Source organism: Cyrtonyx montezumae, unplaced genomic scaffold, assembly GCF_038088225.1.
Source record: "Cyrtonyx montezumae isolate F1298 unplaced genomic scaffold, pur_monq_1.0 scaffold_23, whole genome shotgun sequence".
NCBI lineage: Eukaryota > Metazoa > Chordata > Aves > Galliformes > Odontophoridae > Cyrtonyx > Cyrtonyx montezumae.
Window position 1 is genome coordinate 10422653 of NW_027071970.1, and position 20574 is coordinate 10443226.

General features: G+C 40.9%; 1 protein-coding gene across 2 annotated transcripts in view; it reads right to left on the reverse strand.

The window, feature by feature from the left end:
* Positions 1-20179, reverse strand: part of ATP2A2 (ATPase sarcoplasmic/endoplasmic reticulum Ca2+ transporting 2) — a 39830-nt gene extending 19651 nt beyond the window's left edge. Inside the window, exons 1-5 of one of the 2 annotated variants that reach the window (XM_065739182.1) lie at positions 19964-20179; positions 18894-18911; positions 18723-18805; positions 11639-11743; positions 8838-8976 (exon numbers count right to left, since the gene is read on the reverse strand). In XM_065739182.1, the coding sequence (XP_065595254.1) occupies positions 8838-8976; positions 11639-11743; positions 18723-18805; positions 18894-18911; positions 19964-20081 (463 nt within the window). In that variant the 5' untranslated portion in view covers positions 20082-20179. The remainder of the gene's footprint in view (positions 1-8837; positions 8977-11638; positions 11744-18722; positions 18806-18893; positions 18912-19963) is intronic. The other variant, XM_065739183.1, reaches the window with a different exon arrangement.
* Positions 20180-20574: the final 395 nt, after the last annotated feature.

The following is a 20574-nucleotide window of genomic DNA, read 5'->3' on the forward strand; positions in this document are numbered from 1 at the left end:
TTAAATATACCTCAGACCAAACCCCTGCAAAATCTGGCACACCTCTATGCTACATTTATCTTGTTACATATTTCTATCTTGTAGAGCACAATAGCCTACAATTAATAAAAAGGCACAAAAAACCTCCTCCTCCGCCATGTGTTTGAGATACCAAGGCAGCAGCTGGTGCAGGAGTTAACAGCACATTCCTATAGAGACAGTTTCAGTTCTGCTCCCACATCATCATCCCAGAATTATTTCTTCCACCTTTCTACTTACTCTCATTTTGCTTTTCCTGGAGTTTAAGGGAAGTAAAATAAGGAAAACTGCACTATTCTGTCCAAACGGACACACACAATCAAACTTACTCCTAACATAGTTTACCACAATTATTCAAGAGCTAAATTCTTTTTTTTTATTATTATAAAACAATGCACAATGACAGGGGAGAACACTTCAATAACTAGCTAATAAGAGACAATTTTCTCAGTAAATGGACCCTGTGTCCCTGCAGTAAAATTAAACCAAGCTGCAATTCCTGCAGGAACTGCTTATGCAACTGACAGCAATAATGCACATTAACAAATAACGCCATGAGAAATCAGCAGTGGTGTCACAGCCTGAGAGCATACACTCGTTCAACAGGAAAGCTAAGGAACAAAACACTGAACAGGACTAAGTGCTGCTTTGAACATTAAGTAAACTTGCACCACGTGACTTTTCCTAAGGTCACAAAAGCCCCCCAAATCAGTAAAAGCAGCAGAGATGGAAAAGCTTTGCTTGAGGAGTGAGACATGTCCTTTTGTAAGCATGTGTTTATGAAGGGATCCCATAAATAGGCATAAATTGCCTTTTTGTATCATTATAGCATGTGAAAACTAATTTAAGCCACCATGCCCTTGAGCAGCAAGAGAAAATAGCATTAGACAAACAGTGACCTCAGCCAAAAATGGCCAAAGCATTCGATAGACACTCCTGATGTCATGAGGAGGTTTATATGCAGACATGTAATGGCAGCTGCCTTTCAGCTATCACTGAACAACAGGCTAAGACCTTGGTGCAATGGGGTGCAACACCCATCAGCCTAAGCACACGTTTTTGCACCTCTACCACTAATCAAGCATTGCTATTCCAATGAAAGCTACTCCTGAGCATCACTGGCCTTCTCCATCAGCACTGTAATGTTAAATATGTTATGATACCACTGCTTCTAAGTTTATCTCAGCAGCTTAAGAGAAGACACATTATATCCCCCCACGGCCTCCATTTAGAAGGTGACAGTAAAGCATTTGAGGTATTTCCAACAGGTAGGAAAGCTTCACATCAGGATCAATTCAGAACTACTTTGAAAAGCTCTCTGCAAAATACTAGCCACTACACTAAGCCATGTATTGTCTTGAATGTTTTTTTATGCTCATAAAAGAAACCTACTGTAGATAGAAAACCATCCCAGAGTAGATAGGAACCCACAGGAAATTTTTTGTGAGCTGTCTGCTGCAGATTGCATCTACAAGAAGGCAGCTTTATTCCATATACTTTAACAAAGAATTCATCTCCTGTTGTTTTCATGTCATTTATTTCGTTGTTCAACTTTCAGAGCACAGAATCAGTGGAAGTATTACCCAAAGTTGTAATTTGAAAGACAACAAGAAATCAGAAGAATATATTTGCACTGTTTAATGAAGAGCTACCACAGTCTAAATATAACACGGTTACAATCTCACAGCACTAAGTCTAAAAGCTCAAGCCAGTCGCAGAAGGATTTTCCTCAATTGCTTAAAAAATGAATCCAAAACAGCCCCTAGATTTCTACAACAACCCCAGAGAATCAAGCAGGCTGCTTCCACAATCATCTGAGTGCATATTGTTGAAGCATGGTTTAGCCAAATACTTAGCAACTGAGAACACAGCCCCTACAGCTATATAAAGGACTGCTGCTTGGAAGAGTTGGAGCAGGGCTTGTTTCAAATCACTGGTTTTATTCACAGAATCCTTTTTGTTCCTGCACTGAATACTGCTTCAGCATTAATATTGAGCTTCCAAACACAAAGAAACGTACGAGGAAAAAGCTTGTTAAAAATAGATTCTGCTTAACTGCGTGCAAGTCTATGTCGAAGCATGAAATCTACAGTTCCTGCTCCTCAACAGAACCTGGAGTCACATGTAGCTGTGATATAAACTAAAGGTTGTGTCAGTTATTTTAAACAATCCACATAACTTCAACTCAAAACACGGACAAAGTAACACCTGAAATCACTGAGATCCACTGAGGTGCTTACAAGGAGATGAAATGTTATCTCGCCAAGATCCCAACTGATTACACCTCACACTTCAGCCTTTCCTCTGGAGTTCAAAGCTCCCCACCTCTTATCTCACTCCTCCCAGTGCTGTGGCACAATTATGGGTCAATTTCCACCTCACATGTGCAATCATTGACATGTACGTTCATCTTGAAGCCGGGTGTAACTATACCTGGCAATTGGGCATGCTGCAAGTAAAACAGGTGCCCATTTGCAGGAATGACTGCAGTCCCTTAAAAGGGCTTCCTAGTAAAGAAAGGTCTCAAAAGACAACTCAGCACCCAGGCTGCCCAGCTTGACTTGTTAAGCTGCAGGCAAAAAAAAAAAACAAAGCTGTTTGTATTTCAGTCCTGGCTGCATTATCAGGGGAACTCCAGCCAGAGGATCGTGCATCTTCCAGGTCTCAAAGGCTGTTCTGCATGTCCTGGTTGTGGACAACTGTAGGCTCAGAAAGCAGAATCAACTGTATTCCAGAATGAATAACCCCAAAGGCAGATCCTGAAGTCTTCCAAATAGAACTGCCACTTTAAATGTGTACTTTGAACACTACTATCAGCTCTGTTAATCACCTCTGATCCCTCCAACAACCAAACACTTGCCAGGAAGAGGTTTACTGATTTAGATTTATTATATATAAAAAAAGTCTACCTCTAAATTAATGCAAAACTGACATTACTTTCTTGAAAGTGGCTAACAACATCCTGATCACCTTCCATAGGACATCAGATGCAGAGAACAAAGAAGTACAGAACTGTCATCCTCCCCCTCCCCTTTACTTCTAAAACATTCTTAGATATGTTCCTTCTATTTACATTTCTTTCCTGCTTTGATAGCATTCCTGTCTCAACCGTATGAAATTACTAAGTACTTAACACTTCCTATACAGGGCATAATAAGAACACTGTAAGAATTCAGAAGCTCTTCAAAACAGGAAGATTAACTCCATCTACTCTTTCCACATAAGGTCAAATGTTAAGTTATCAAAACGAGAATGCCTATGAAATACACTAAGTGCAATTTGCTCAAGAACAGTAAGATGGACTTCTTCACAAGACAAAGGCTAAAACAGCAGTGGTTTCTTCAGTCCTAACCATATTAACAAAATGGAGTTTGCTTTAATTGCCAAGACAGAAGAATACATTTTCTGAACATATTCATCCATAAAATCACCACGGTTGGAAAAGACCTACAAAATCATCCAGTCCAACCTTCCACCCATCAGTTCTTGGCATCGATGACAAGCTGCAGGTTAGCTAGTGCTCACAAAGCAGTCTTCTCTCCCACAAATCATTCTGTGCTTTGGACAGAGAAACGATCCTGAGATCTTACTACACAGTGCATGCAAAAGTGTAATTATCCAAATCTAAGGACTGCCAAAGGTAGAAATTAAAACAATAGAAATGAATGCATTAAAAAGTTATCCATGTTGCATCATTGTCAGTGATAACCAATAAGACGAGGGAAAAAAGAAGAATCAGCTTTCTGGACATGATATGTACTGAGGTCCAAACAGATGCTTTTATTTAGAAAAAATGCATACTGTATTAAGAACTTTGTAAGATAAATTATTCCTATCTTAACTCTTACTGGTTTGGAATAACATACATGTCATTCTCTCTGAAGAGGGCACCAGAACATTAAGAAGCTGTGCCAATGGCCAGATACCTCACCTCTGAGGCTGCACTCATTTCTAATCTGACTGCCTCACTTCAGCTTTTAATCAGTGTGTTATAAATAAACACTAACACCACCTTCTGGACTTCAAACTCCTGTGATCAGCTTATAAAAGTATCTAATAAGAAAAAGAAGACACTAAGGTTTAACTTCTGCTAGATCAGGTAGAGGAGTAGGTGACACCTGCTCATTGAAGCAGAAGTCCCATTTCCTAATCAGACTCCATTTAGGTAACACATGAACCAGTGGTAAGCATTCTCGAAGTGCAGCACTGCACCAATGCACAAGTTTTTCCTTAGCCTTAAAAAGTGCTTTCTTTGCCAAAGTGATTACAGTATTAGCAAAATATTGTCCTGATGTTCAAGCATTTTTTGGTACTACTTATGTTCAGAATAAACCCCCTGCAGTATCAGTTCTATTCAGAGTATAGAACACTAGACAGACTACTGAATATCGACAATTAAAACAGGACTCAATTCACTGATTTTATGCAGCAGTTCAGCAACTCCAGAGGAAAATGCTGTGAGCATCAGCAAAAAATGAACAGAGACAAGTTTAAGTCCTCAAATGTGTGCTGCAGGTGACATGGGCTTAGGCTGTGTCCTGACTTGAACCTTGTGCACAGCCACCAACATGGTTCTGTCAGCAGAGAATGGAATGAGGCCTGGGCTGCATGTGGTTATCTCAAAACTGCCTCTGATGTGCTAGAAGAGGCTGACAGCCAAAGTGCTCACTGAAGCCCACAGATCTATACATATATTTACTAACCACTGATACGACTTCCCTGTTTTCTCTGGTTCAAAAGCAGTGCTTCATGGAGGAAGCAAAACACGTGCTTCATTTTCACAAGCAGACCTGACAACTCTAAGAACACAAACTTGCAGCTGCTTTAAGCAGTGTGCTTTATAGGATGGGCCGACATTTTCAATTTAAGTCTCACTCCACCATATCATTTTGTGTTTTTAGCCCCCTAAGCTAAATAGTTTTCCATGAGAAAAAGCAACACAAAGAAAGATGCTTTGAAGTAAAATCTGCAACACCAGTGTTTGCTGTTAATAAGGAGACCTGTAGCTCCTCCATAATCACTTTGGAGTTTGACATAGTTTGGTGTCAAGAACGTTCCCTCCCAATTTTCTTGACTCAAAATGTCTCCCCCTAAGGTACCTATGCTTTAGAAAGAGTCTTGTTCTACAGCTAAAATAAAAAGCATTGGAAAGTAGACTTGCATACTCTAGGCCAGGCATAAACTTAAAAGAGAGTATTTAAGCATATCCATCAACTAAGCATGAAATTCTAAGAATTCTGTGCCTATTCTTAAGCTATTGAGTACTTACAGACCAAGCAGTAGATCACAGGAACCAATGCTCAGAATCTCAGGGAAAGAGACTGCTGTGACCCCAGCCTGGTCACCTATAGATTACAGCTAGAGAACATTTTTGTACTTTAGTACAGAAATGTAGATCCACTATCTAAAATAGAAGATTTTAGAAAGGAGAAAGTAACAGAAGCAAACAACATTCACTTCCATCCCCAAATGTACTACTTCTAAAATTAAGTAGTTTTGCAAACTGTTTATCCCAACCTGTCAGGCTGGGCTTCAGACAGAACTTCTAAGAACTAAGGCTGTGCTGTTTTGTTTCTCTTTAAAATATTACTTTAGCCATGGACAACTAATTCAATTAAAACATCAAAGGACTTCTTTAATCTACTAAGACAGTCACTAGTTACCAATTTAGAGTGCATCCTTCAATAAACTTAAGGCTTCAGAGCAGAGTGGTTAATCCATTTAAGACGGGTAAACTGAAAAGCCGTTTGAGGACAGCATCTGGATTTTTTTCAGTTCATCAGTTCTAAGAAACAAACAGCGTAGCTTAGTAACCCTTCCACGCTACAGCTCTCACAACTATGCCCCCCAGAGCTCTGCAAGCCAATTTAAGGCAATCCCCTGAGCTCCAACTCCATCCCCAAAGGTTGCCTGCTGGTTGTACAGAATCTCTTCACTAACTCTGCTTAGGTGGACACAGAAGGAAGTTTTCCTAACATACACAGCTAAGATACATCTGCACAGCCTCCAAACGCTCAAGCACAGACAACCAACTGTTGGTACACATGCAGAATTTGAGTGTGCTATTTACACTGAACGTTGGCCTCTAAGAATAATAACCAGTAATTGCTCATCAAGTGCTCCACAGTATCTGCGTGCACACTGACCCCCAGAGAAGTACGATACACTACCACTTAAGAGATAGATGGCCTAACCCATTTCAAGGCACTCCACGTTCACTGCAAGGTGACAATGCAGATCTGCAGTTAAATCAGCAAGTATTTCCTCAGCTGGCAGAGCAATTCAAGCACCTTCTCATCGCTTTACTTCTGAAGGCCACAAAGCAGACTGAGCAGTCTATGTAATGAACAGTCAAGCTCCACAAATAGCCTAAGGAGCCCAAATGAAAAGTAATGATATAAACCATTACCATGCAGTCTTTTTGTTACGTTAAGCTGCACATATCATCTTTAAAGGTTTCAAAACTACCAGAAAGACCAAATGATTTTTTCAACAGTTCAAGGCTAATTACTCTCAGAGAACTCTTGCAGTGTAAAGAGGCAAGACTAAAAGTGCATTTTTGCATTAATTGCAATACCAATCTACTAACTCCTACAAGGAGGTCATCTCTGCACGAGAACCCAATGTAACTACTTCAAATTAACAAAGATGTTATGGCATTATCTAACAGCTATTCTATAACAGAAGACCTGTAGAAAGGTCTTTCAAAATTAGATATCAGCACGGGGGAGAAACCTATCACCTGGTTATTTACGCCACTCAGTTGAGAGAGATTTGCCTGGACACACAAATGTCATTGGCACACTGCCCAGAATTCCAGACCCAGATATATATCCTCATATGAAGTGCTCTGTCGCTTCCCTACATGGTCATCTTTTTGCAAACACCATGTCAAAGGCCATCGCAGTGCTCCTGTGCTTGAGGCACAGGCATGCACACACTCTCTGTCACCTCCAGGTCTTGACACCAACACTGGTACACAGTGTATTCTCTACTAGCTAGGAGCTTTCCTGAGTTTGATACAATAAAGATTTCATCCTTCTCCAACTACAAGTTAGAATTTATTATTTCAATATCAGCGTCCATATTACAAAGTATTTACTTTATGTCTCAAACATCTACATGATACACTTAACATACATATGTAGCCACCTTCCCTTGCAGACCTGACTGATTACATTTGTAATACTTTGCTTGCATTGACAAGTGCTTAAGAGCAGCCAGGAACTATTTGACCCACCAGTTTAAACAAATGCTTTAACTTGCATGAGCTTCTACAGTCAGTCTACAGGCTAGACCACTCATGTTGAAGAACAATCAGAGAAGCTGTGCTTTTCCAATGAATGCACCAGTTTGCCTTCTATTTTTTTGTTTAAGTTCCACATGCATCAAACCATCAGACACTTCTTTACAGGCATCTTAATAATGCTTAGTATTACTGTACCGCCAGTAATTGAACTCCAGAGTAAGTGACAAGGTATCATAATTCACTCTTTATTTCAGTTATCAGCACTTTGTAGTTGCACTTGTTCATCACCAGCAGATACCAAGAGGAAACTAGCTTCAGCCTTCATGAGATTTACACTCAGTTACTCCAGACAAGCCCTCTGTAGCTGTATCTTCCTCTGCTCAAAATTGAACCTCCAGACAGGGCTTAGCAAACGTTGAAGTTTCTCAAGGAATGAAAGCTGGGCAGAAAGCCAACACCAACTTCATTTTGAGTGCATACTCTCTCTGCCTACTAATTAAAACAGCAGGATAGCCAAGGGTATATACTTATCTCTGCTTTAGACAGCTACCACCTCTAAAAGCAGAGGGACACCAGCAGAAACCAAGTTTCATGTACACCCTGTGCTGCTCCCAAAGGAATAACCACGAAGCTAATAGCTGATAATGACCTACAAGATGTAAGTATGCAATTACCCCTGACATTTAACAAGAACCACCTACTTTTATCTGGGGAGAAATCTGAAACATTAAGGTCAATGACCAGTCCAGTTTAAAGAAAGAGACCGCTGTGTAAATATCACCAAAAGGAAAGATTTTCATCTTCTATTTCCTATTTCTGTTTTTACACTCCTTCAAACTAAGAAGTATCTTTTAGGACAAGTCTAAAGTATTAAAAAGTTTGATGTAAGAACATAATCTTTCAATGTAAGGCTTTATTTTTCTTTTTTAAAAAGGTAACACATGGTGCTTCAAATGCTATACTTTCTTTAATCATTTCTGTTTGTTGTTTCCTGTACAGTAATAGACAAAATAAAGAAGCACCAAAGCACTATGAAAGATGACAATCAGTTCCCACACAAGGCACACGTCAGCTAGGAGGACAGAGGAAGACATTTCTACCAAGTTGAAAGGCACTGGTGCTGCAAGTGTGAGAGATGGAAAAAACTTTAAAAGAAATGAGCTCTTTGCCTAAAGTATGGAGTGCAACACAAAACACCTCTGCATTTCAGAACTTAATACAAATGCATTTAAGAGCAAGGAAAGAAGTCTTGCGACAGCAGACACGATGGTCGGACTCCAGACTGCAGAAAATAGCTCCAGACTAGTGACAAGTGTTAAAACTTGTACTCCAATTAAGATGCTTTGCTCTTAGACCTACTAATTAAACTAAGCAGCAATTTGAAAAACAATCCCCTCAGTGCAAATGCACATTTAAGGTAATTATAGATGAACAGAAGCAAGATTGTTCTTAACTGAAGTATATACTTAGACTTCTCTGCAAAGTTCCCCCAGGGCCTCGGATCATTAGGACAAGGCCCTCACAACAGCTTTACAACATACACAGTATGTACCACATCCATGAGCCTTACCTGCCACTTCCACAATATCACCTGGGACAATGTCTCTTGCTTTGATTCTCTGAACGCTCTTCCGATCTTGTCGATACACTTTGCCCATTTCTGGTTCATATTCTTTAAGAGCTTCAATAGCATTTTCAGCATTTCTTTCCTGAAAGACAGCAAAAACATGCAATTTAAGAAGCCTCCAAGGTAAGGAAAGATGAGCACGTCAGACCTGATTTCTCAAATGCAGGATTCACATGAATACCACTTAGCTAAGCTACAGTTATTCATACAAAAAAACTACATGACTTTGTTGCTTAATGGAAACCATTACAATGTAATTCAAATATCAGTGGGTATTTAAGAAGCCACCTGATGTTTATTCAATCCAACAGCATTTCCCATCAAGAATATCCGCTGTATCTTGTTACAGGGAGGACACAAACAATACTATATAACGCAAAGATGCATTTTGGCACTTATAAAAAAAGAACTAAATAGGATTGCAACTCAGAGATGCAATCTAGTTTTCAGTTGTACCTGACCAGCTGGAGAAGCTTACTGTCAGACTGGAGTAGGCAACAATACCTTGTTTCACTTACAAACAGAAACAAGTCAAGGGTCAAGTTAAGACTAAAATCCAACCATTAAGTTGCACCCTACTATGGGCTAGCTACAGAACTAGAGTTCTAGTTCCCCAGCAGTATTATCAACTTCATTTCAGCAAATCAAACACACTAGAGTGAAATCTAAGTGCACTGACAGGAAACTTCACGTTGTCCCTAACAGCTGGCAAACTGAGATGAATCCTCACATAACAAGACCTTCTTCATTTCCTATCTCAAGTGCAGTTCCCACAGTTAACCACTGCTGGAAATTGTTACCTATGCTGTGATTCTATCTAGATAGAGGACAACATAAGAAATCAACAGCTTATCATTACCACTGCTCTAGCTCAGGGAAGAACAACTTATTTCTCATTTTCCAGTCTTTTGACAAGTACAGACGTCATACAGTCCTGATGACTACAGATAAAGGCATGGGTAAGTACATTTATTGCAATGTCTGCAGTTGAAATATATATCAGACTTTCCAGCATTCAAGAAAGCAGACGCAATCTCGAAAAAGTCAAATGCTGAGGTACTAGGTACTTCCATACAGTAAAGTAGCTCACATGGCACTGCCAAAGCTCCCTTGAAGGACTTCTGTTTACATGGCATACAGCTCAGTGCCAGGCAGTGCACAGGTACCAGTGCAGGATCCAAAAGCTGGGATAAATCCCAGCCCCGTATTTAACCAGGTAAATAAACTGTTTCTCAACAATGTAGCACTGATATGATTCAGCTACAACAGATAGCTCCATGTCTTAAACCATGTTTGTTTGTTTTTCTCCCCCAGTTTGCTTGATTTTAAGGTAGCTATCCTGTCCTCTCAATCACTGAAGTATTAGCAAATAGCACTCTGGGAAAGTACATGTGGAAAAGAAGGTTGAGAAGGGGAGAGCTAAGACAGTGACTCAGTTGCTCACATCTAGTACCTGTAGAAACAGATACATACATGGGTGGAGACTACCGTGACTTTTTTCCATGCCTATTTAAAAAAAGGGAATGAGTCATTTAATCCATGCAGCAGTTCTGTTTCACAATTAAGTTCACTGCATTTAAGTACATAAAGATTCTTTGCACACTTTTATCACAGCTGAAAACCCATTCAATTCAATCATTTTCTACAAGAGCTTAGACATCTGCACACAAATATTCACAAACTGTATGGACAGCTTTACCTTACATCTCACACTTCAAATTATTACATGCACAATTGTAACTCAAAGATTAATTCTTGTGCAACAGCTCCATGAAGATTTGAATACAAAAGGACATTTAAAGGTGCACTGCTGTTACTCCTCATTCTACATTACCTCTTCCCACCATACCAGCTCTAGTTGTGGTGCAGCAAGTTGGGTGTTGCTAAAAAGTGAGTCTTCTGAGTGTCTTCAGCCAGCTTACTTGTTTGCACAAAACAAAAAAAGCCTGAAGCCTAACTAACTAAGACAGAAGTAATTATGTCACATTAATACCACCTCTTCACAAAATTCACAAAGAACATCAATTACCCTAAAGCCCTGCGATACTTTTTACCTGCAGAAAAGCAATTCTAAGAAAATGTGCTTTGTTTGAAGTGATTGTATTGGCAAAAGAAAACTGTTCACATCATTCTGACATCTTAAGTCTCAGAACATTTTACTGCCAACACTACTTAAATAAAGTAATCCAATCAACCTCACAATTGATTACGCAGAATATCTGTTTAAGAAATATCATCTACCTCTTTATGAAAATGCAATCTTATTAAGTTTAATTAAAATGGTAGTAATTGAACAGGTAAAATACCTTGTTACTTTTACCAATAAATGCACTAAAGCACAGCATTTGTTCTCAACAGGAAACAGACAACAACTACAAGAGTTTAATCTTTTTTTTTTTTGTTGTTCTGCCAACCGACTGCTTCCTAGCTTTGCAGCATTTCATTTACTTCCTGAATTCAGGATTTCACACTGGACTGTTTAGCTCCTGTGATCATCAGCATGTGGCCAAATACACTGACGGCCACTTGGTCTCTTTGGCAAAACTTCTAAAGCTTTCATTTCACTTGTAATCAACTCTTTCTGCCCTGAGCTTATACAGTACATTGACTCTTAAAAATCTAAAGCTAGCAATGTACGTTGCTTGCATTTTATGAAGCATCTGACAGTACAATGTGCAGTTCTCCATATTAAACCAAAAAATGCCTAGTCACTTGTGATTGGTATTGCAAAAACATCTGCATACCTGCCACACTCCCACAATTGCATTGGCTACTAATATAAGTAAGATTACAAAAGGCTCTACAAATGCTGTGATTGTTTCTTCACCTTCTTCAAACCAGGCCAGCACCTGTGAGAGAGAAACACTGATTTAAATTAAGTGAATTAAACACTTAGTAAACTTAAGACTGAGGTTCAACTCCCCAGGCTTGAGCAGTTTTGAAGTACCCTCAAATCTTCCAAGCTCCTGCACAAGCCAGCAATACAAAACAAAAAATGAGAAAGAACCTTTAATGAACTAGCACAAAGTTCACTCCCAAGCCTGCTCTCCTTTTAAAGGAGAAAGCTGTTTGGGAATCATATTGCTACTCTTGCTTCAAAAATGAAAGCAGAAGTTATTGTGACAAGGGCTACAGCAGTGAAAAGTTGCAAACTTTTTTCCATACCTATCTAAAACAAAATGCAGATTGATTACTTGACACCTAACTTAGAGCTCTAGAGCTCTGCATGATGGAGGTAGCTGGAATATGAATTTTAACTACACCATTCTTTATCAAATTAGACAAATATATGAAAAGAGCTTCACAGATTTACAGTGAGATATGGAAAAACACCTATAAATTAAAATATAAGCAGTGACTTACTGAAGCACTTAAGCGAAGTGTACAATTCCATCTGAACTTGAATTCTAAGCCAAGTACCTAATACAAATTATAACACATTCTTCTTTTAAGTAAATCAACAAGATGACTTGCATAAAAGGTTCCAAGATTTTTAGTTCATTTGCTTTCAATCCATGCTCTAGTTTTAAGACTCCTGGAGAACAGGTGAGCACCAGGTCCCTACAGAGCACTGAAGCTACCAAAGAAAAGTCAAACTAACACGACCAGAGAGGAAGAGCTTTTTCATCAGTATGTTGAGCAACAGGAAGCCTGGAAAGTGACAGTAAATAGGAACAACGTGTTGAGATAATTAGAGCTGGTAGTCAGGCAACAGTGCTCTGAATCACTAGAAGACTGCAGTGAGCAAACCATTACTAAAGCAAGCACCACAAATCCACTAACATGCTGCTCAGAGCTATTGCTCAATTGTGAAACACTCCAGGATGTTAAAAGGAAGACGGAGCAGCAGCATGAAAGCCTCAAGCAAAAAACAGACTGTCAAGCCAATAAAATGCAACAACAAATCTTATAATAAAAGGATAAACTTGTAAGATCCGGGTTATGATTAATAAGAATGAAACACTCCAACTGGCAGTGCAATATGCTGAGGGTCTGTGTAATCCCTCTGGAAAACAGGACGAGTTAGGAGTTCTTATCCCCTTCACATCTCCATGCATCTTCCCACCCTACTCATCTTCTATCCCAAATGCTACTTGACCTGCCGGACAACACTGACTACATGGCAGTTTCCAGTCACTTCACCCCTTACACCACAGACAGCATTTACTCTTTGCCACCACTGCAAAGGGCTGCACAAAGGGCTAACAATACATCACACTTCTCCCAGCACATACGGACTCACACTACCATCAGAAAAAGCTGCTTCACGTCTCTTTCCTCCCCTTCTTTACTGGAAAACATTGAGTTACCCTATTAATACATAACACTAAATCAGAACCTGTTGGAGGTTGAAAACCACGCGGGTTGTGAAACAACTCTGAAAAAGCCTGCAACTTCAAGAGGTAAGGAAAGCAGCTACAAGGACAGCGTGACAGAAATATGTCAAGGAGAATGAGTATTCGTTACTCAAGGGATCCTCCCTTCAATAAACCATTACTTCAGGAAGAGCAGATAGATGAGAAACCCTAATCTATCTATCGCACTAATCTATTAAACTGTTTTAGAACTGCAGTTGCTTGTTAGGTGAAATTACCAATTTATAACTAGATTAAAACAAAATAACCCGTTAATCCTGGCAGCGAGCAACACCCATCTCCCTGCAAAACTTTCCATGCAGTTATTAACAAGGGCTCTAGTTCTAGAATCTAAATATAGCCACATACATAACAGAGCACATTAATGTGAGTTCTTGGTTTTACTATAGCAAATTACTGCTTCATTAACACTTCATTTAGGACACTTGTGACAGGCAACACATAACTGCTGTAACAGATGAGATTTGACTATTACCCAGAAAGGCCTCCATCATATTTTAGCCACCGTAATTTAAAGCTTACACATAGATAAGCTTACATTACTGCTCCAGCATGTTGTTCAAGCCAAATGGTCAGTAAGAAAAGTCACCATTTAAGAAGTTTATAAGAGTAAGGAAAGAATAAAAATAATTGCTGAAGATAAATGCAAGTCTGAAAGTGTAAGGGGAATTAATAGCAGCACCTAATAGCTCCATACCAACAGGCAGAGGCAGCTTAGAGGACAACTTTCATTAAGAACATTTGACTTTGGGTTATGGTGTAAAGAAAAAAATAACGAGGTCAGAGGTCCAACGCAGCAGTCAGCCAGCAATGAGGGAGACTACTGATGAACACAGCTAGGAAAGACATATCCTTACAGCCTTTGGCATTTCTACAAAGCAAGTTACAATGGCAAGTTGCCTCAGGTGTCTATTTATCACGAAGCAGACAACTGAATTAGAAGAATGGAAGTTTCAAGATAAAGTTCTGTTGCCCAGCAGGCTGTAGTTGCCAACAAGAAAAAGAAACAGGTTCGTTGCCATCAAAACAAAAAGGGTTTTGGGAACTCAGAAGGCAGAAGGAGTAAGAGCTCATCCTAACTTAAAAAAAAAAATCCTTAAACTAATTAATGCTGGTCATGCAGAACTATGGTCCACTTTCAAGTGAGCTTTCTTCTCACAGGACACTTTGAATTAACCTCCAGTACATTTTGGACAGAGTACTAACTACTGCTCAGAAAGCCCTCCTTTAATGATTTTTTCTTTTCAATACGAATTAGCTTATAATTAAGCAGATGCAAACTATTTTAGTAGTCTTGACACTTGTCCAAGTTATTTTTCAGGTACCACAAACACCAGGAAATACCAAAGAGAACTCCTCCAATTCACTAACAAATTTTCTCTATTTGCTAACCAAGGAGAGCATGTATGTAACCTTGACCATAAATATTAATCAAGAACTACACTGAGTTAGCAGGTCCTAAGTATCCATCAGATAGGAATGCTACTCTGTATTTCTTAAATGAAAACACATTCCTGTGGTCAGGGTAAGAAAAATCAAGGGGAAAAAAAAAGACACAGCACCTCCTGTTCAGTTTGTGCAGACTAAAATGGAATCACCACTGCTACGTCACTGCACTGCTCCGTATCTCAAGCCCTATTGAGTAATCAGAGTTCAGCAAAAAGAGTGACGATGCAACGTGCTTCAGCCATCGCTATCTTGTGCCACGTGCAGCTACTGACCTTCACAGGTAGCTCTGGGGTGATCCCAGGGCAAAGCCTGCCGTGCTCTACCAGCACACCTTACTGCCTCCACCAGCACTCTGCTCACCTCTCAACACAAACGAGGCTGTACTCGTCTTCATTTATAGGCTGCAAGTTTTAACTTCCTTCTAAATACAAGTTCTTGTCAAGCCTATGCTTCATTTTGTTGAAGAAAGTTCAATACAGATGTGATGCAAAGATAGGACCGTACAGTTAAGCTCACATTGCTCTTCACAGCATTATCCTGAATTAAGATATGTTTTAGTAACGTTTTGCAACTTGTAGAAGTCATTTACAGAACAGAGCAAACTGATTTTCTTTAATGTAAATACAGCAGATTTCAGAGAACATCAATGAAGTAGAAGGACTAAAAACTTGAATTCACAGAAAATTAAACATCCTCTTACTTGCACCTAGAATTCAGGCTACAAAGGCCTCTGAAATGCTGAGATGTATTCTGCAAGTGACCTCCGCATAGGCTGCACCGTTGTCTGACAAAATATTGAGACAATGTCTAAGTCTGCATTGAGCTCCATTTACTCAGCATCAGAAATCATACTGTTTCCCTTCATAAGCCATACCTTCAGGCCAGGAAAAATATTGGAGAAATAACAGTGTAAGAATTTAAGCAGTTACTAACTTGGCACATCTGTAACAGCAGCTCCAACTTGGAACGCAGCACACAGTATCTACAGCCAAGGCAACAGGCAGCATATGACCCCCACAATCAGCTAGGGTGACACAGATTCAGCTGTTAGTCTGACTTATTTTTACTGACGCATACCTGACAGGCCTTGTGGGAGCAGAGGACACAAAAGGCACTCTGAACACTGCACTATGCAATGCCTCTACACCAAAACGTAGCTGAACGAAGATGGTGATGTTCAAGACTGCTGTTTCCGTGCCATCAATCAGAACAGTAAGCTTTAAGGTCACAATGCCCAGAAAAGCTTCCTCGATACAGAACAGCAGTGTAACACACCTCCCTGCCCCATCTCTCACACCTGAACCATACTGACACACTCAGGAAAGCCTAAAAATATAGGCTTTTTTTTGTAGTGGCTCTGCTCGGTCACTACTAATCAAAAACATTGAGAGAGATTGGGGCTTTGGAGGTCATTCACTCTTAAGCCAAATCTTGATATGCCATTTTTCCCTATTCACTGCCATTTAAAGTAAACCACTCATTTAAGCATCTTGACAGAAATCCTCCTGTGGATATACACTGGATCTAAAAGTCTTCAGCTGGGAGTTATTTCAAACAGGAGCCATTATCCACACTTCTGTTGTTACACTACACAAAGTCCTACTTTCTGCTCAAACACTATAGTTTAAGATCTACCAAACAATAATTTACAGTAAAAAGCAGTCACAGAACTCAAGTGTGAAGCAGTACTTCCAGAGTATGATTCTGAGGGGTCCAACACTGCCCCCAAGGAAGTCCAAGTCTTGGCTTATTAAATAAAGAGCAGTTCTCAATGGTATTACTCAACATCCAGAAACAACAAAAATTTAGCTGACTCCATTTTAAGTCTAATTATCCACTTCAAGATCTCTAAGGTACAGGGAGTTCTGCATGCTTTGCAACAGTACAAACAGCAAAACTGAATTCTTTTGGCTTGTAAAAAGACAGCACAATACACACAGAGAAATTAGCTTTTAGCATTAAGCTACTCCACTATAAGAATAGCTTAGCAGAACTTATAGCTCCAACTTTACCTACAGCTCTGGTATTCAATGCAGTATCTTGAAGTTCCCTGTCCACAGGTCTAACACAACTACACACTCAAATATTTTCAGGAACACAGATTACTCAATGTTAATTACAACCAATTTCACAGCAGTTCTGACCTCCTATCAATATTTTCAACAGCTCCTTACTGCTATCGTGAAAGCCTCTAATACACTTTCATCAAGAAGTGTCAAAAGAAATTAAGACAACGGATGATCCCCTTCTGAACAGGAAAAAAGACAGAAAGAAAGGGGAAGTGCTTTCAAAGTGTCAACAGCAAAATACAGCAGGATTTTTCCTTTACAATTAATTAAAAAGAAAATCCTTGCCCTTTCTAAAATAGCGTTATAGAGCAGAGCCAGAACTCATTAGACAGGAGACACAGAAAAGGCAAAGCAGCAGTCCAAGGTCATACACCATCCCAGCTGCAGAGGCAGAAAACATAAGACCTACCCCCACACTCCTTTTAGAGTGCAATCCCCCCTTAATTAAGAAAACTAAGCATACTGAAAAATGAAATTGAATCCATTTATTAGAAGTCTGCAGTGCATGCTCAGCAGTACACAACCTCCATCAGCTCAGCATTGCACTGAGTACTCACATTCAGCAGTGAAACCTTTAAGTTTGGTGAACACGATTTCCTCACTTACTTGGGTTATAATAAAAACAGGTAATCTGCATTAGAATGAAAGGTTAACAATATTCTGTGCTGTCATTTATCTCATTCTCCTCTCCTGTCCTCTGGGGGGAGAAAATGAGAAGGAGGAGGAAGAAGAGCTTTAAAATGACCTGCTTATTCACAGTTCTATAGGCAGCCTGATTTCCTCTTCAGGAAAGAGAAAAGCACATCAGTCCCCACAGTCAAGATCAACACCACCAAACATCACTCAGCTGGTAATGGTATATACACAGCAAAACACACAGCATTCTGGAAGAGATGTCTGATGGGGATAGCTAAACCTGCCTCAGTCAAGGAGCAGCAGCACAATACGCTGCAGCAGCCACACCAGGACAACCTTTCCCCCACATCTCCACAGAACTGTTTCTCCTCTGCCCATCGTAATTACCTTGCCCTTAGCTAAAGAGTCACCACAATTTCCACAACCCCCAAGAGCTGCTGTTGTTTTTTTTTTTTTTATAAAGCAGTTAATTACAACTGCAGGGCAAAGTCTACTATAAACTTTGACTTCTAAACAATTTGACATTCTGTTATCCATCTCCCAGAGACATGGAGCTTTCATCTTCCCTCTATCCTTGAAGAGTTTGCTCAGCTCCACAGCAAACACACACAGTGTGTATTGCGTAAAAGGACCAGCTAAACGTGTTTATAACAAAAAATTCACTTCAACTCTTCTTGTTCTTTCAAAACTGAACGCAAAGTGAGATGTCCATTTTATGACCAGACCATCCAAAGGTCAGTTACCAAATTTGGTCAACAATGGTGCCATCACAGCCGTCACCATTCCTGTCACTGTCAAAAGCAACAACTGTCACCTTGCTATTATCAGGAAGGGAAGGCAGTTGGAATACTCGCCATGTAATTCTATTTCCAGTCCACGCTGCATCCAAAAATGTCTTCCAATGATTATACATTGAGCTTGATAACGATTAACTCAAAGGCAAGAAGAATGACCAGTTAAATGCTTACTCAAGGTTAGTTTTCAAAGCCAACAAAAGCATTGAGAAATCCCACTTCAAACAAGCGAGCTGGGTTGAATGAGAAATGCTTTTAAAATACCTGTCTGGTGCAGTTATGTACTTCTGACTCATACAGTAACAGATTCTCTGAAACTTTGTTTTTGAGCATTCAAAAGCCCCTTCACAAGGCAATTAATTTAAGAGAGAACAATTTACTTTGCATCTGATACTTTTACCTCTCAGAAGAAAAAGCAATGTGTATATTCCCTATACATCAAACACAGGTCACTCCTGAACCTGAGATACACAAATCAATGAAATAAGAACTATCCATACTTACAAAAGATATGCAAGCTGCCAGCAACAAAATTCTAACTAGTAAGTCTTCAAATTGTTCAATCACAAGCTCGAGTAAGGTTTTTCCTGCAAAACGTATAGAAGATGTTTAGTCAAAAAAAAAAAAGCTGAATTACTGACAGAAGTCAGTAGAAGATGTCATTGAAATACATACCTTCCTCAGCTGGTAACTCTATCCATCACAGATTTTTCCAGGCAGCATGTGAGAAAAAAAGAAATCATTGAGGAAATCATTAGAGCATTATAAGACATCCACCAGATACTGCTCTCGCATGGTAGAGTCAGCTGGGTTGGAGAGCCATAATGAAACAGCCATTGAAGGGGCTCCTTTCATCAGAGCATCAGATGGGCCTGCCAGCCGTGTGCTTTACGGCACACACAGGTTAGCTGGGATCTGCTAAGGGTTATGATTCAGCCAAGTCATCACTCCAGCCAGCTGCGTGACTCCTACTATTGCTGCATACGAAGGCTCAAGGGCTCAGAATGCCTTCCAAACGCCAACAAAGATTTTCCCCCCACCATCGCTCCCAAAAATTATTCTTACAGAATAAAATAAAGCAGCTTGGCTCAAAATATTTCAGGCTCTTTTTTCTCTCCACTTGAGGGTTTTCTTATTTCAGCTCCCCACAACTAGAGGCGTGGAAGGGCCGTTCAAAGCTGAACAAAAAGAAAAAAAAAAAGAGCAACCTCCCCACAGCTTTTCATTTTTACACAATGCCGTGAGGGCTCCGAAGGGACTAAATGAGGGCGAGCAGCGAGGATTTAAAAAATAAAATAAAAAAAACCCCACAGAAATACCTCGTCAGCGTAATTTCGTGCCACGACTCGAAAGAAGAACGCGAAAAAAGGACAACTGGGGACAGAAAGGCATCGGGAAACAGGGAAAACGGGTGGGTAAGAAAAACACAACAGAGGAGAGCAGTGAGCGCTCCATCCCAGCACGGCACGTCCCGGGGGGGGGAGGGGGCGGCGGAGCTGGCAGCCCCGCTCCGAGCAGCGCCGTGCCCGGGCTCGGAAAGAAACCCACGCGGCGGAGTTGCAGTCAGCCATCTTCTCTGCCGCGCTCCGATTCCGGGTCCTGCAAGAGATGCCGGCTCCGCTCGCACAGCCGCGCCAGGCCTCGAAGCGCGGCCCCGGGAAGGATGGGAGGGCGGGAGAGAAAGCGTGAAAAAGGGGAGAAGAGGGGGAAGAAGCGGAGGGCGGCATCGCGGCCGCCTCACCTACCGTTGGAGCCCCATTTCTCCTTCAGCTTCTTGACTTGCTCCAGGCTGAGCCCGGTGCTTTCGTTGACCCCGAAATACGCCAGAACTTCCTCCACAGTCTTTGTGTGCGCGTTCTCCATGGTCGGGGCAGGGAGCGGCAAATGGAGCCTCGCTTCTTCCTCCTCCTCAGCGGCGGAGTGCCCCCTCCTCAGCCCCTCGCGTTCTCCCCCACCGCCTCCGTGCTATCACCATAGACCCTCCCCGTCAAACACAGAGCCCGTTCCACTCTTTCCAGAGAAAAAATAATAATAATAATCAAAAAAATAAAAGAGAAAACTGACGGAAGGCAAAAAGAAAAAAAAAAAGCCCCCGCCCCCCTCCCACCCCACACGCCCTCTGAAGGAGCCGGGCCGCCTCTCCGAACGAGGAACTCACGCAGCCCCCGAGCGCGGGCGGGCGGCTGAGGAGAGCGGAGAGGAGAGCACCCGGGGCCGCTGTCTCCTCAGGGGTCGCCCCCGCGGAGGGCGATAACGGCGTGGCACGCCCCTGGAGAAAAGGAGAAAGCGCTGCCGGGGAACAGCTCGCGATCTGTCCTTCCCCGCCCTACGCTCAGAGCGCTCGTCACGGCTCCGG